This window comes from Bubalus kerabau, chromosome 14 (genome assembly GCF_029407905.1).
Source record: "Bubalus kerabau isolate K-KA32 ecotype Philippines breed swamp buffalo chromosome 14, PCC_UOA_SB_1v2, whole genome shotgun sequence".
In the NCBI taxonomy this organism is placed as follows: domain Eukaryota; kingdom Metazoa; phylum Chordata; class Mammalia; order Artiodactyla; family Bovidae; genus Bubalus; species Bubalus kerabau.
In genome coordinates, this window is record NC_073637.1 from 33555478 (window position 1) to 33570848 (window position 15371).

Genomic DNA, 15371 nt, shown 5'->3' on the forward strand with positions numbered 1-15371 from the left:
TTTGTTGGCAGTAACTGGGCCAATGCACTGTTGATGTTTTGAGTTGTCTCCACTGCTTTACTACCCATTTTGAACTCAAGAAAATTGCTTGAATTTGCTTTTTGTCTAGCATCACTTCCATAGTTTAAAATAAATACAGGATAAACATCAAGTAATAAGTCATCAGCAAAAAAACAAAGGGAGAAATGCACATTAAAATGATGTATAACATAACCACATTTAAGAATGCATTCCAATATCAAACGGCAAATTTCAACAATGCAAAAACGTAATAACGTTTGCACCAACCTAATACTAGACGATGCATGTATTCCATCTCCATTTCTAAAGATACAAACAAGCACATTAGAAATCACAATTAAGCTTTTGCTTAATACTGCATTAAATACATTCTCAATTACGTAAGAATTAACACTTAGAGACTAGAAGCATGAGGACCCAATAAAATAGATGAAACAAAATAACCTATTCCCAAGTGTAATTACACTTTTTATCTGATACACAAGAATAAGGTTAAGAAATGCTGATTAAGTATTATGTTAATAAATCACTGCTGCTGCTGCTACTGTTGCTAAGTTGCTTCAGTCGTGTCCGACTCTGTGCGACCCCATACGGTAGCCCATCAGGCTCCCCCGCCCCTGGGATTCTCCAGGCAAGAACACTGGAGTGGGTTGCCATTTCCTTCTCCAATGCATGAAAGTGAAAAGTGAAAGGGAAGTCCCTCAGTCGTGTCCAACTCTTAGTGACCCCATGGACTGCAGCCCACCAGGCTCCTCCATCCATGTGATTTTCCAGGCAAGAGTACTGGAGTGGGGTGCCATTGCCTAAGAAAATATAAAGAAAACATTAAAGAATAAAGAAAATCCTAAAATTATTTGGGAAAGAAAATCAAATGTTATAAAAAAGTTAAGGGGCAATGAGGACTAGTCAATCATATTTGATACAATTTAAACAGCTTCCCTGGTGGCTCAGACGGTAAAGCATCTGCCTGCAACGCGGGAGACCAAGGTTCGATTCCTGGGTCAGGAAAATCCCCTGGAGAAGGAAATGGCAATCCACTCCAGCACTCTTGCCTGGAAAATCCCATGGACGGAGGAGCCTGATAGGCTACAGTCCACGGAGTTGCAAAGAGTCGGACACGACTGAGCGACTTCACTTTCACTAAGCACTAAACAGAAATACTGGAGTAAGATGTGATAAAATGCTTTTCTAACTTAGTAATTGCTTTTCAATACCTGATTATCAATTCTGAGACAAGGTGAATTTATTAAATATAAAACTCATTATACCCTAATAAATATCAAGGAAAAAAGTATGAAAAAATAAAATTTATAGAAAACAAAATTATACTTATCCTAACTATAAAAAGGCAGTTTTTATGTCTTTAATTCCTACTTTAAGAACAAAAAAAAGTGCAAAGAAACAATGAAAAAGAATGTTTACAGTAAAAATGGATCAAAACCAATAATCTAAAGAGGATGAATACCCTGACTTATTTTCCTAATACTGTGCTGTATGTACAGTTATACCCAGCACAACTATATTTATGATAACTTTGCCTAAAGAACGAGAACCATAAGTGACCACACTCTAATAACCCAGTGAGCTCCATCTTAATGTTTAGGTAATTCTGCATACATAACTAAATGCTCAAAGAATTTTGCAGGGATTAATAAAAGAAAAATCTGTGAAGCAAATTTTATATGTAAATACTCCCAAAGTCAAAAACATTTAAGTAAATGACACCTTATTAAAATGCTAGGTAGGAAGACACAGATACAGCATATGAAATATGAGACTATACAACCAAAAATTATGACAATTACACAATAATTACATTTGTATACTTATAAAAGAAGCTGAGATATACTGAGATATACAACCAGTTATTTTTAGATTGTCTTATTTGTAATTTGCCATAAGATGACATTTCAATAAGATCTTGTTTTCAATTCTTAAAATGATCTGAAATGCTATGAACATTAAGAAAGAAAGCACATGAGAGTAGTGTATTTTTACAAGTTAGGACTACAGATACAATGAAAGCTAGCCTGGCCAGAGTCCTTGGGAGTAAGAACACAGGTGAATTTTTCAAAGAGCTCAAATAAAAATCTTACTTTAAAATTTTGGTAAAAATCTTCAAAAGACACAGAAAAATGCACAAGAATCTGCCTGACTTTCTAGGTAGAACATACAATAAAATGATTTTTTGCATGATGGACTCAGGGACGCCATTATGAGCACACAGTACATAAACACCCTCAAGACTCACTGAAATGTACAGAGCAGTATTTTCTTCTGTTGCTGTCGGTTGACTGTTTCTCTGTCTTCTATGTATTTTGTTCTTTATCTTTTCTTAGCATGCCTTTCTTTCTGTGATTGCTCTCTTACCTCGTTTTTTAGTTTGTTACTTGTAAACAGTTCCGTGACTTAGGGCACAGTTCAGGACGGCCACATTAAGCCAAAAGTACATTCCAACTGTACTAAACACAGCTCTAAACCTCAGTTTCTTCCTCTGCAAAACGCAGAGAATAGCAGCACTAGAGCGCATAGGATTGTTCTGACAACTAACTGAGATACAGCTAATGAAGTACTTAATTGGCAAAGAACTTGGAATACAGTAAACATTCAATAAATGTCAGCTATTTCTTTTCCTATTATCACCTCAAGTTAAATAGCTCAACTTTTGGAAGAATTTATCTGTTCATGTGTATGTGTACAAAGTCTGGGGGAAAAAAATGCCTCAAAAAGCTAACACTGTTTCAATGAAATAACTTCATATTAACTAGGATGGCTAAAATCAAAAACACAGAAGATAAAAAATATTGACTGGCAAGGCTGTATAAGAAACCCAAATGATGCAGTTACTTTGGAAAACAACTTAGTTTCTTTAAAAGTTAAACAAAGTTATCATATGACCCAGCAATTCCACTTCTTAGGTATTTATCAAAAATAAAATATTAGACCTGCATAAAGATTTACACTTGAATATTCATAGCAGCATTCTATGTCCAACCCAAATGCTTAACAACTGTGCGAAGACAAGCAAAAAAATAAGGCACATCCACATTATGGAATACTATTCAGCAATTAAAAAAAATACTGATACATGCTACAACAAGAATGAACTTCAAAAACATTATGCTGAGTGAAGTTGGGCATGAAAGACCACATATGTATAACACACAGATTTCCAGAAAAGGCAAAGACCTGGATTAGTGGATGTCTGCAAACTGGGGTTAACTGTAAATGGGCACGAGGGCCCTTCCTGGGGTGATGTAAATGTTCTAAAACTGGATTATGGTGATGGGTGCACACTTCAGTGAAATTTAGTAAAAAATATATTTTAAATGGGCATATTTTACAGATTGTAAACTGCGACTTCAATAAAACTTTTTATAAAGGTAACAACTACCTCCATTGTGATGGGTGATTTTTTACCCCTAGTTCTACTTTTGAAAATGGTTTGAAGAAAAGGATTTATTTTTTTAAAAAAGTAAACTGCCAAATTTATTGGACTTACATGTAATTAAAAGTAAACTGAGTAAAGGCACAAGGACTCTCCTATGGAAACAGTCCTTGGTTTTCCTGATACTACTTTGCTTGCTTGCATTTTTACTGATTAATTTCTTAGCAAGGTGTGGACAGATGAGTGTTATTAAACAGCTGATTAGTGAATTCTTATCAAAAGTAGAACATAAAACTTTTAATTAAACACTTGGGCCCAGGACTCTTTTATTAAGAGAGGTTTCTTAAGACTCATGAACATTAAAGCCTGAGAATAATTCCTTTCTAAATTTATGAAAAAGACCAAAGACAGTATTTGATTATTTAAACACGTTTGATCTTCTGAACTTATATGCAGATTTTCTTTAATAAACACTACATGATCCAAGGCTGGCTGAATCCAAGGATGTGGAGTCATGGATAAGGAGGGCCGACTGTAAAGTTTTACTTGGATTTTCAACTGCTTGGAGGGTGGGTGCCCTAACCCCCATGTTGTTCAAGTATACCTGCACTCTAAAAAGAGAAGCTCAAATAAATCGAAGTGGGTTTAAAGTCAGGATAAAGACAACTGTTGTTAGTTTCCTAGGGCTGACTCAACAAACTACCACAAACTTGGCTTAAATCATTAGAAATTCATTTTCTCTCAGTTCTGGAGGCCAGAAGTCTGAACTAAAGGTGTGAGCAGAGCCATTCCACCAATGAAAGCTCCAGGAAGAATCCTTCCTTGCCCAGTCTCAACCTGGTGACACCTGGCACCTCTTGGCTTCCAGCAACATAACCTCGATCTCTGCCTGCCTCCATTTCCACATGCCTCTCTTCCTCTGTGTGTCTCTGTGTTTCTCCCTCTACAGAGGACACCAGTCACTGGACTTAGGACCTACCCTTAAATCCAAGCTGATTTCATCTCAAGATCCTTAACTGATATCATCTGCCAAGTTCCTATTCCTGAAAAGGGACCAGATCAATTGTTTACTGTAATTGAAACAATGTGAAAGGTACGCTCTCTTAGGAAAAAACCTCAGAGAAAAAACTGACAACTCAAATCTGAAATTGTTTTGTGCCTTCTCACTAGACTATGCTCTATCATTTTGAAGTGAAGTGAAGTCGCTCAGTTGTGTCCGACTCTTTGCAATCCCATGCACTGTAGCCTACCAGGCTCCTCTGTCCATGGAACTCTCCAGGCAAGAATATTGGAGTGGGTTGCCATTTCCTTCTCCAGGGGATCTTCCCGACCCAGGGATGGAACCCAGGTCTCCTGAATTGCAGGCAGACGCTTTACCCTCTGAGCTACCAGGGAAGCCATTCTCTCATTTTAAGTGTGCCTTTTCTCAGTAGAAAATATTCTATTACATCAGCAGGAAATTCTATCATTAAAAAATTCTAAAATACACAAAGAGTTGAATAAAATGTTTTACTAATATGTTTTCTCTCCTGGTGTTCCCCATCATAGTGAACGCCTTCTCCAATAGCCTGGAAGCTCTGGCTCTGTTTGTTGTCAGGCAACCAACCCATCAGCAAATCCTGTCAACTCTAAAGTATATTCCAGGACTTCCCTGGTGACAGTGGATAAGAATCCGCCTACCAATGCAGACGGTTTGATCTCTGGTCTAGGAAGATCCCATGTGCTGCAACTAAAACCAGAACCAGTCAAATCAATAAATATTAAAACAACAACAACAACAGCAAGAACTGAGGCTTTGAATATGGCACCCTGCACCCCACGGGAAAAAAATACATTTTCAAATGCAACCAATTCTCATTCCCTCCACCACCATCAGCCTAAATCACTATCACCTCTGGCCAAAGTGAGCTTTTCAACGTGTAAACCTGCTTTGTCACCCCCTGTAAAACTCTCTAGGGACTCAGAGTACAGATGTAATAAAAGCCAAAGCTGCTCTCCTCTCCTCCTCCCTCCTCCAACTCTCTAGCCACACAAGCTTCCTTTCGTCCTGGAAGGTACCAAGCACAACACCCGCCTTGCTGTTCCCTCTGCCTGTGTCACCCAGGTATTTGAAAAACCGGATCTATCACTTCTCTGCTGAAATGTCACCTCCTGAAAAGGCCTTTCCTGACAGCCCTACCTATACTTGCCCTCCTGGTCATTCTCCCTTTACCTTTCTGAACTATTTCCTCAGATAATAACAATTATCAATTTGACAACACAAAACATCAGTTTTTTACTCTCAGCCTCAACTAGAAAGTACGTTCCATGAAAGCATATTTGGCTCACTGCTCTATGCCCAGCGCTGAAACACTACCTGGCCCATACTAGTTCAACCCAGGATCTGAATGAAGAATACACTTAACTTGGAATGGCAACAATAATTTGTTCATGTGTTTCCCTTTTTCAGAAATTCCCTCATCCAATTGTGATGAACATTATGACAAATATTCCCCCAAATTATTTCCCATTCACAATACATTTTTACTCTGGTTTGAAACAATAATTACCCACAGAAGTTTCTCTACGAGTTAAACACTAACACCGGAGACAAGCAGTTGCTTTGCCATTAGACAGGATAGGAAAGAAAGAGCTAGAAACCAAATGGCCCTCTGATCCTGATACCACTCTGTCCAACTACACCTCATTTCTCCACATACTATCAACAAAACTCCTGCTTTCCAAAAACATAAGAATGGTTCCCTCAGCAGTTAGGGCCATTCTATCCGCATTTGTCTTTTTTCCTTGAACAGTGTCCCAAAGTAAATTTCAAGGAACAACATTTCCAAGGGGTGTTAACAGATACTGAAAAGGGTCAAATTTAGGGAAACTTCATTAAGCAAAACTGAGCCGGTTTTTTTTCATAGAGGACTCTTCAGAATCTTAACTATGTTAATGCGCAATATAAATCTCCACAATGGAAAGAGTATATACACTGTAACCCAAACTTATTTTTTTCCACTCAACCCTAATATACTCTTTCAGTCACATCATTCATCACGCCCTTCTTTCCTAGCTACCTCAAAAATTCTAGCAGCCTGACTTACTGAAAACACCTTTTATTTTAGATATCACGGAAGGTTTAAAAGGAGACTTGCTAATGGATTTAAATTATAATTAAGATAATTCACTGTCTGCAGGGTATTATTTGAGACAAAGTCATTTTCTAGTAAATAGTCAAGAGTGACAAAAATTAATAAAATTACCAGAAGTAGCAGAAAACTGAGGTCAAATGCACTCAAATAATCCCGCTCCCGCCAACTCATACTTCTTTTTTAGAACGTCACTAACCAAAACAAGGGCGAGACTGGAGGTGCAGAACGAGCAAGTTTTGAAAGTTTTTAGCCTAAATATGATATTGATATCTACATTTCTGGAAAAGACTATAAGCTTAGATAACAAACTCATAAAAGAAAATCAGCAGGATCACTTTAGAACATAATGAACACAAATTCACACCCTGTATGATGCAAAATTTACTTTCCTAGCAATCCTTCTTTTTCTCCATCATTCCCCAGTATCTCTGCAGGGAACCCAACCTTAATGCTGCCTCTGCAGGCCTCCCTTGCCTCTAAAACCTTCTTCTGGTCACCTCTTTCACTTCTATTCTCTATCAGTGCCAGCTTCCAACCTTGAACTCACTCACCCTAACATTTGCAGGGTATCTTCACAGATATTCGATGTTAGAGGCAAAAGCTGAACTAGTCATAGCCCTAACATCAAAGAAACTCTTGAAACTTAAGAGGCCTGGCTGGAATACGGCCCAACTGCACCCTCCCCTCCCTATAAGACAAACAATGCTGCCTTCAAGCCCAATCCCTCAACAATCCTAAATTCTTTAAAACTAAAAATAGTTCTGCTGTTGTCTCATCTGCCAGCAGATGGCCAGACTATTTTTAATTCAGGATTCTAGAGAGCAGGAATGGATCAAGCTAAGCTAGGGCAGCCTGGAGGCCCTGACTCTGCAGAGTTCAGTGGTTGCTGCAGAAAGCTGGTGTGGGGCAGGTACCAAGAGAGGGCAACCTGGAGCTGTTCCTGGGCCTGTGGGCTTCACACCGATGGTAACAACGTAGGTGGGAGGGATTTTGTTTCTTTTTCTTTTTTAACCACTTTACTTCAAAATAAAGTCAAGGTGGGAAGGGTTTTGTTTTTCTTTTTTTTTTTTAACCACTTTACTTCACAATAAAGTCTGAAATGTAAGATAATTTTACAAAAGTTTCCAATAATCTGCTTTAAAGGTTTCATTATCTTTCTTTACATGAAAATAAAAGCTCTTTTATGTGGTATTTTTTGAGATTGGGTTTTTTTTAATAAAGTAAAATCTCCCCTTATCTAGGTAAGGTTTCCAAAAAGCTATATTGTGACCAAAGAAAAAAGAAAAAAATACAGTATTCTTAAGAACATGAGATCAACTGTAATTTCATGAGTATAATTTACAGAAAATCAATTTATTATAGGTCATCTTGTTAAAAGGTAACTGAATTTTGAATACCAGTGCTCTGAATCTACTCACACACCACTAACATGATTTTAAAACACAAAAGGATTAGATGTATTTTCTTGTTCCCTTTAGCTATATGGTAGGTGCTCAGTAAAAATGGGGGGGGGGTGGCGACACACAGAATAAATGCAGGCAGGTGTATTTAGGTGGGTTATTTACAAAGTCTATTTAGAAGAGTTACAGCAACACCCACCTCTCTACCACTACCAGGCAACTCCTACCCACTCACAACCCAGAGATAAGGAATGACCAAACCAGGCCATTCCAGTTTACTTTCCCATCCAGCTTGCTAGCCATACAGATTACCAAGAAACCAAAGGTGGCCTGACCCAGGTCTCAGTAGTGAAGTGGAAGAATAAGGCCTATGACAGCTTCCAGGGATGTATTTGGGGATACTATCTACTACAGGACATTATACTTTCTGCAAAGATAAAAAGTGCCATTCCTATTAAATTATGTTTGGGCGGTAATGTACATGGATGACTAAAAGGGAAGAAACAAAGGTCATCAGGGATTAATTACCATCAGATTGCTCAATGAGATTTTGTAGGAGACTAAATATAACTATGAAATAAAAGGAAAAAGCCCTGTATGTCTAAAGTAAAGAAAAGTACTCTGGGACACTCCTCATAAGCTTCTGCTAACTATGTGGAAGGGACAAACAAGTAATAACTGGCAAAATCTGAAATAATCTTTCTAGAGCCGAGGCAGACATGAGCAAGTAATCCCTCCCTCTCAAAACAGCAAGGACCAAGCCATTAAAGCCTCTAAAGATGCCAATCAAGAGTGACAGGAATACTCTCAAGGTACAAGTTAACAAAACAACTGTGTTCACATTCGTGGCACATTACAACCATTATGCTCAATATCCTAACTATACAGAGAAGGAAACCGAGGCCCACAGACCTGACTTTGCTGCAATGTAACAGACCTGCAATTTAAAGCCAGGATCTGATTCTCCTTCCAGTAAGCATTCCATTTAGAACAGATACTTATATTAGCATTTTGGAGAGGGGGAAAAAAAAAAAATATATATATACACACACACACACACACACACACACACACACACACACATAACACTCCATTTCCTTAATCTAATGAAAGGTATATTTTAACACAGAAAATCTGACCTCAAAAACTAAAACTTTAGTTTGAACTCTTAACTTCTTTAACCTACAAGTTATTAAAAAACCTACACATAACAATTTTTTAAAAAAATTCCCCAAATCACTCCTTCCCTCAAGTTAATTATTTCTTTCAAGACCCAGCTATAAATTCAATTTTTACCACTGTACAACATCCTCTCATAAACCTGGAATAGTCTTTCGCTAGCTACAAGAATAACAAAAGGTGAACTTCTGATCCATGAAGGGTTAAAAAAAAATTTTAATTCATTATACATAAAATTAAAAAAAAATTAATGAAAATTTCTTCAATAATACTTCTCTCATCACTTTAAAGGATCCAAAAAGGAGATAAAAACCGCTTACTACAGTAAGTTAAAAAGTCTTTCTATTTTAATAATTAAAAGGCAAAGTTGCTTTTGATCTATCTTGACCCTTTAGCATACATCCAAGTTATTCCGGATTTTTGCCCCTTTTAAGAATGCTTTTTTCCAAGCCCACTTAACACTCTTTCTTTTCTCGTCAACTTAATCTAGTCTGTTTCCAGCGCTATAAACTAAAGCCAAGCATTAGGAATTCGTCTTTGGGTTTAACGTCCTGGTCCTTCCTTAAAGGATTTCATTCCTGATGAATGCAAAAGATCCATCAGTGGTCCCCCTTAACAATTCCTCATCTGCCAGTCTTCGCTGTAGGGTATTGTTTGCATATACCCTGCTAAGGGGCTTCAAGACACTAGATCTCTTTCGTCTGAACTGTAAATCACAATTCAAGCTTGCGAGCAGCTGTCACGGTCCAGACATGTGGCTGGTGGGTGTCATTGTCTTGTTCATTTCCCCCGTTCAAAGCCTCCCTTCCCGTCACTAAAGCCAGCTTATCTAAAGGTCCTTTCCTTCCCCGCTTTTATCTCGCCACCCCCACCCCTTAACCTCAGGTCTTGTTCTTCCAGGTCAGCCCAGTCGGATACAACATTACTCTCTGTTTTTCCCGTGGCGGAGGCGGAAAGATACCAGTACAGGCTGCACCTCTCGCAAACCCCTTCTCGACACTGTCAACAAGGGAACAACTTCAGCCTCTCTTCCCAAAGTACCACGCCAAACGAAAAGTTATTTGAAATTACGAGACGGAACCCTTCCCACGCCCCATCTTGACAAGTCAGCTCCACCTCAATTTTCTCAGCGAATAAACAGCACCTCCACTCCTGCCTCTTCACAAAGGGTGATGCCCCGGCCGCACCGCACGGTCCACCAACCAAACCTTCGCAGATTCCCCAGGCGACCCCCGCCACCCCCCAGCCCGGCCGCGTTCCCCGGGCCCGTCTCACTGCCATTCCTCCTCCACCCTGCCCCTGCCCCGCATCGAGCCGAGTTACTGTCAACTCCTGCCACGCAGCCCCAGAGCTTCGCCCGGCCTCCCGGGGGTCAGTGGCGCCGGCCCAGGGGCGAGCCCCTAGCCCCCGGCGACCCCACCTCCCGCGCCGGCCTCCCTCCCCCCGCCCCGCACTCTCCCCACCCCCATCCCTCGGGCCTCCTCCCCGCTCACCTAACGCCACCTCGCACGCTTTGCGCAGCTGGGAGTGATGCGCCTTCTTCACTTCCTTGTCGGCCAAAATCTTCTCCAGGGCCCGGGTCAGGAACATGTTCTTCGTCTTCTTCCCCTCATACATGGACGCAGAGAAGGAGGCGGCGGCTCGTCCGACCCGCGGATCCCAGAGGCTGGAGGGGAGGAGGACGACGACGAGGGAGAGGAAGAGCCGAGAGAAAGGAGAGGGGGTGGCAGTGGGGGAGAGGAGGAGGCGTGGAGGGCAGCGGCGGGATCAGGAAGGGGCGGGGGAGCTGGGCCGGCTGCGGGGTGGGCGAGGGGCGCGCAGGTCGTAGCCGTCCCCCAAAGGGCCGCGCCCGTGGGACCTCCGCTTCTCCCGGCCCGGGGGTCGCTTCCCGGCCACCACCACCACCACCACCTTCCCCCTCACTCGCCCCTCCGCCCGGGAGACGGCGAGGGAGCCCAGCCCGGCGGCCGTCAGGCTGGTGGACCGAGGAACGAGGCGGCGGATCAGAGGCCCGGCGAGAGCAGGGCTGCCCTGGCTCCTGTGGGAACGAGCACCCGCCTCGGCCGCGGACTGGCCTCCATCACCGCCGACCTGCCCCGGCCGCCATGTTGGGAGGAAACGACGCGTCACGCAGCGGCCGAACGGCTGCAGAGGAGGAAGCGGCGGCGGCGGCGGCGTTGGCTGCCCAGAGCTGCCGCGGCGCCGGGAGGCAGGGGGCGGAGGGCGGCGCGGGAGGAGCGGCTCGAGCCGCAGCGCTACGGCGGCCTGGCGGGGCCTCGCCGCCTCCCGCGTTCGCCTGCAGGGCGGTGCGGGGCGTGGCGGGCGTCCTGCGGCGCCGCGCTGGGTGATTCGTGCTCCGATGACCCCCGGCGCCACCGAGCGGACGCGGCTCCGGGCTCCGCTGCGGGCGCTTCGCCGACTTTCCAGAGTCCAAGTGGGTGGGCGCGCGCGCAGTCCCTTCCGCCCCGGGACTCACGGAAACACCCTCAAGGCCCGAGCTCGACCGCACTCGTTCCACCTGCCGCGTGGCCGGTGCTCGGCGGCACTGTTTCCACCTGCCGCTCTCGACTCTTTAATTACCAGCTGCAGGAAACTGCTAGATCCAAGACCGTGTACCCCGACTACCTCACGATTCTCTCTTGGGAAGAGTACAACCGATCTGACGAGGATGCACGAATGTTTCACTTTTTCATCTCTGTAGGGTAAATCAGGAATCTCTGAGATTTCTTCTGAATTGAGACTAAAGTTAAGGAACAGGTGAATGCTTCTGATTGACGAGGCCCTTTAGAGCTTTGTGTTTTCTGTACCTCTAATACTAAGGTTCAGCCGAGGATATGAAAACCAGTTTCAGAATGGAAAAACTTTAAGTGCAAACGTTACCGCAGACACACAGCTGACCGTGTGCCTATTTTGTTACCAAAGAATTATTCGGATTTCCACAGTGTTTTCATTCAGAAGAGAAAATAACAAGGAAAACCATTAAATGGGAAGAATTCGTTTACATGGTGATCTAGGTGCACATCTTTCCAAGTTCAAAGCTACTGTGTGGCTTTATCAATACTAGATCTCGAAGTATTAGAATGTGCCTCTCACTGTTCTGATCCATTCGATTCCCTTGACTGTGCTGCTGCTGCTTAGTCGCTTGAGTCGTGTCCGACTCGGTGGGACCATACTGGAGTAGGTTGCCATGCCCTCCTCCAGGGCCCTTGACTATGGACTTGTCCTAATGCAGCGAACTAAACTCAAAAGGAGAGGCTGTAATTTGGGGCAGGCTAAAAACCATGGGAAATAAAAATGGAAACCTTGAAGGTGATCCAGAATTAAAGTGGGCTAGTATTAATAGATTAGTTTTTTTAAACTTTCTTATCCTAAGAAACAAATCCATAAATTGATTAATTTCACTCCAATAGCTGTTTCTTTCTTTTCTTTTCTTTTTTTTTAAATAGCTGTTTCTATATAGATTCCTGGAAGTTAGAGATTTGATATACTAGATCAGACATAATATTGATTTCTGTCTTCACTCTCATAGGTAATAAGATTTGAGAACAAGTTCCATTTCTAATTTTTGTTTCTTTGTCATGCCAGTGTTGGAACAGGTATTGTTGAAGGTGCTAGCTGATCACTGAATCTATTTACTCTTCTTTACAGAGATATACTGTATTTTCTTCTCTCCCTTGCAGTTAAGTGTAGCCATCCAGATTTGGGTTTCCCAGGTGGCACTAGTGGTAAAGAACCTGCCTGCCAATTCAGGAGATGATAAGAGATATGGATTTGATCCCTGGGTCTGGAAGATCCCCTGGAGGAGGAAATGGCAACCCACTCCAGTATTCTTGCCTGGTGAATCCCATGGACGGGAGCCTGACCAGCTGCGGTCCCTAGGGTTGCAACGAGTCAGACAGGACTGAAGTGACTTAGCATCCAGATTTAGCTCATTAAAAAAAAAAAAAAAATCTTCCACAGGCAGTCTTCCATGCTCTTTCCCTTCAGTGGCCACATGCTAAAGACAGCAGAGCCACAAGTTACAAGGAGCCAAGGTCCCTGGAATTACAACTTGATGGAGAGTCATCCAATATTTGTTTTGGACTTTACATGGGCAAAAGGGTATATTTAGCAGCTAGCCTTATCCTAATCAATGTACTTGACACTCATTAATGAATAATACAGAGCAAAAACATCATCTATCCATTTCTATAAGCCTAGCATCTAGTGTAGTCATTGGCACAGAAAATGCATTTGGTAGAAACTTGAAACTTTGAAAGACACTAGGTTAAGTCAGGAGAAGGCAATGGCACCCCACTCCAGTACTCTTGCCTGGAAAATCCCATGGACGGAGGAGCCAGGAAGGCTGTAGTCCATGGGGTCGCTGAGGGTCAGATACCACTGAGCAACTTGACTTTCACTTTTCACTTTCATGCATTGGAGAAGGAAATGGCAACCCACTCCAGTGTTCTTGCCTGGAGAATCCCAGGGATGGGGGAGCCTAGTGGGCTGCCATCTATGGGGTCACAGAGTCAGACACGACTGAAGTGACTTAGCAGCAGGTTAAGTCAAGATCACATGTGACTTAGGAGCTTGCAGTATATAGTAGGGAAAAAGATACTAAACAAGTAAATCATTAGTGAATATATAATTAAAAATGTATTATTAAGGTGCTATGAGGAAATCTACTTTAGATTTGGGGTTCAGAGATGATTCCCTGAAGAAGTAACATTTAACTGAGGCCTGAAGGAAGAGGAAAAATTAGTCAAACTAAGCCGGACATTCCTGGCAGTCTCTTGGGGTTGGGGAGAAGTTTGCAAGTTTCAGGAACCAAAATAAGGCAGCATGGCTGAAAGTTATCAAGGGGAAATGGTGCTAGTAAAGATAAAGAGGGAACCAGGTCATACAGGCATGTTAAGGATTATGGACTTCATGTTAAGGGTTTAGGATTTCATCCCACTAGCAATGGAAATCTATTGAGTTAAGTTATCAAATTGGCAATATAAAAGTAGCCCCTCTATCTGTAGAATGAATTGGAATGGGATGAGTTTGTATGTGGACAGAACAGTGAGGAGATGGTTACGACAGTGCCTCATGGTTTAGGCTGGGGTCCTGAACTATCATGCAAAGCTTGGAGACCACACCCTGCACAGAGCAAAATGGGGCTGAACTTGAGCCCCAGCATCTACCAAGGGGAAGGGGCTCCTTTTTCTAACTTGGATAAATGTTAGCTCGACCAATACTGTGAGTGATGGCAGTGGTGATGGAGCAGAGTGGACAGATCTGAGTTGTACTTTGGTAGCAGAATGGACGGGATCTAGTAATGAATTGGAGGGAAGATAAGAGAAAGGAAGAGATCATGATGAATGCCATGTTTCTGACCGGAATCCATGGATGAGTAGAAATGCTGTTTATAGAGAGGGCCTAGACTGGGAGAAGAGCATGTCTGAGGGTGAGGGTACAATTTTTAGAAGAATCTACGCCTGTGAAACATGACCTGACCATCAGAAGTAATGGCCTCCACCCTCCTTTCTCCCAGAGGACAATCCTTCTTCCCCTTTGCTGAGTCTAGGATGTCATCCAAAATGTGGTAGGGATAGGGGTGGGATGGGGTGGGTTATGGGGGTTGGTGCACAGCCTTGGGGGTTGGAGACCTGTTACCCAACTTGACACTCAAGATATTAACTCTTACCTGTCTGGAGCAAAAAGTAAGTATGACGCTAAAGCAGGTGCCTTTTAAAGATAAAGAAAAGATAATATTTTTACTCTTTTATTCTCAATTATAGTGGAAGGGATGTCAGGCTCAGGCAAATTTTACACTAAATTTGAGTATATTTCCCTGTACGTATGTTTCCTTTTTTTAAAATTAATGTCGCTGCTTGGTGCTTATCCAATCTATTTAAATAAGTTCAATTTCAGTATTTACTTATATTTGACTCATTGTTTTCCACACACTTAAATTCTACCAATTTCTATCCTTTAAATGTTAAAATATATATTTTTTATACATGATTGCTTTACTGAGTCTATTTTTGCCTCTGTCTGCAATCTCACCTTCCTATCATTAATTACCACTCATCATTTTCTCTTTCATCTATAACTTTGTTGTATATTAGTTGCCTTGACTTTTTGGGTATTAGTCCCACCTTGGTTCCAGATCGTTAAATAATATCAAACAATGAAAGACTTTGACCCAGATCTTAGAGTCTTGGTTGGTGTGCTTTATCATCCTTTTAAATATAGATGTAGCATGAAAATGAAAATGTGAAT

At 42.1% G+C, this 15371-nt stretch overlaps 1 protein-coding gene across 4 annotated transcripts in view; it reads right to left on the reverse strand.

The window, feature by feature from the left end:
* Positions 1 to 15371, reverse strand: part of ARFGEF1 (ADP ribosylation factor guanine nucleotide exchange factor 1) — a 162239-nt gene that overhangs the window by 122127 nt on the left and 24741 nt on the right. For 3 of the 4 annotated variants that reach the window (XM_055546163.1, XM_055546165.1, XM_055546166.1), the window contains exon 1: positions 10616 to 10873. The exons of the other annotated variant lie outside the window; for it this stretch is intronic. In XM_055546163.1, coding sequence (XP_055402138.1) covers positions 10616 to 10739 — 124 coding nt within the window. In that variant the 5' untranslated portion in view covers positions 10740 to 10873. Of the gene's footprint in view, positions 1 to 10615; positions 10874 to 15371 lie in introns of those variants that run through there. 4 annotated transcript variants of the gene reach the window in all.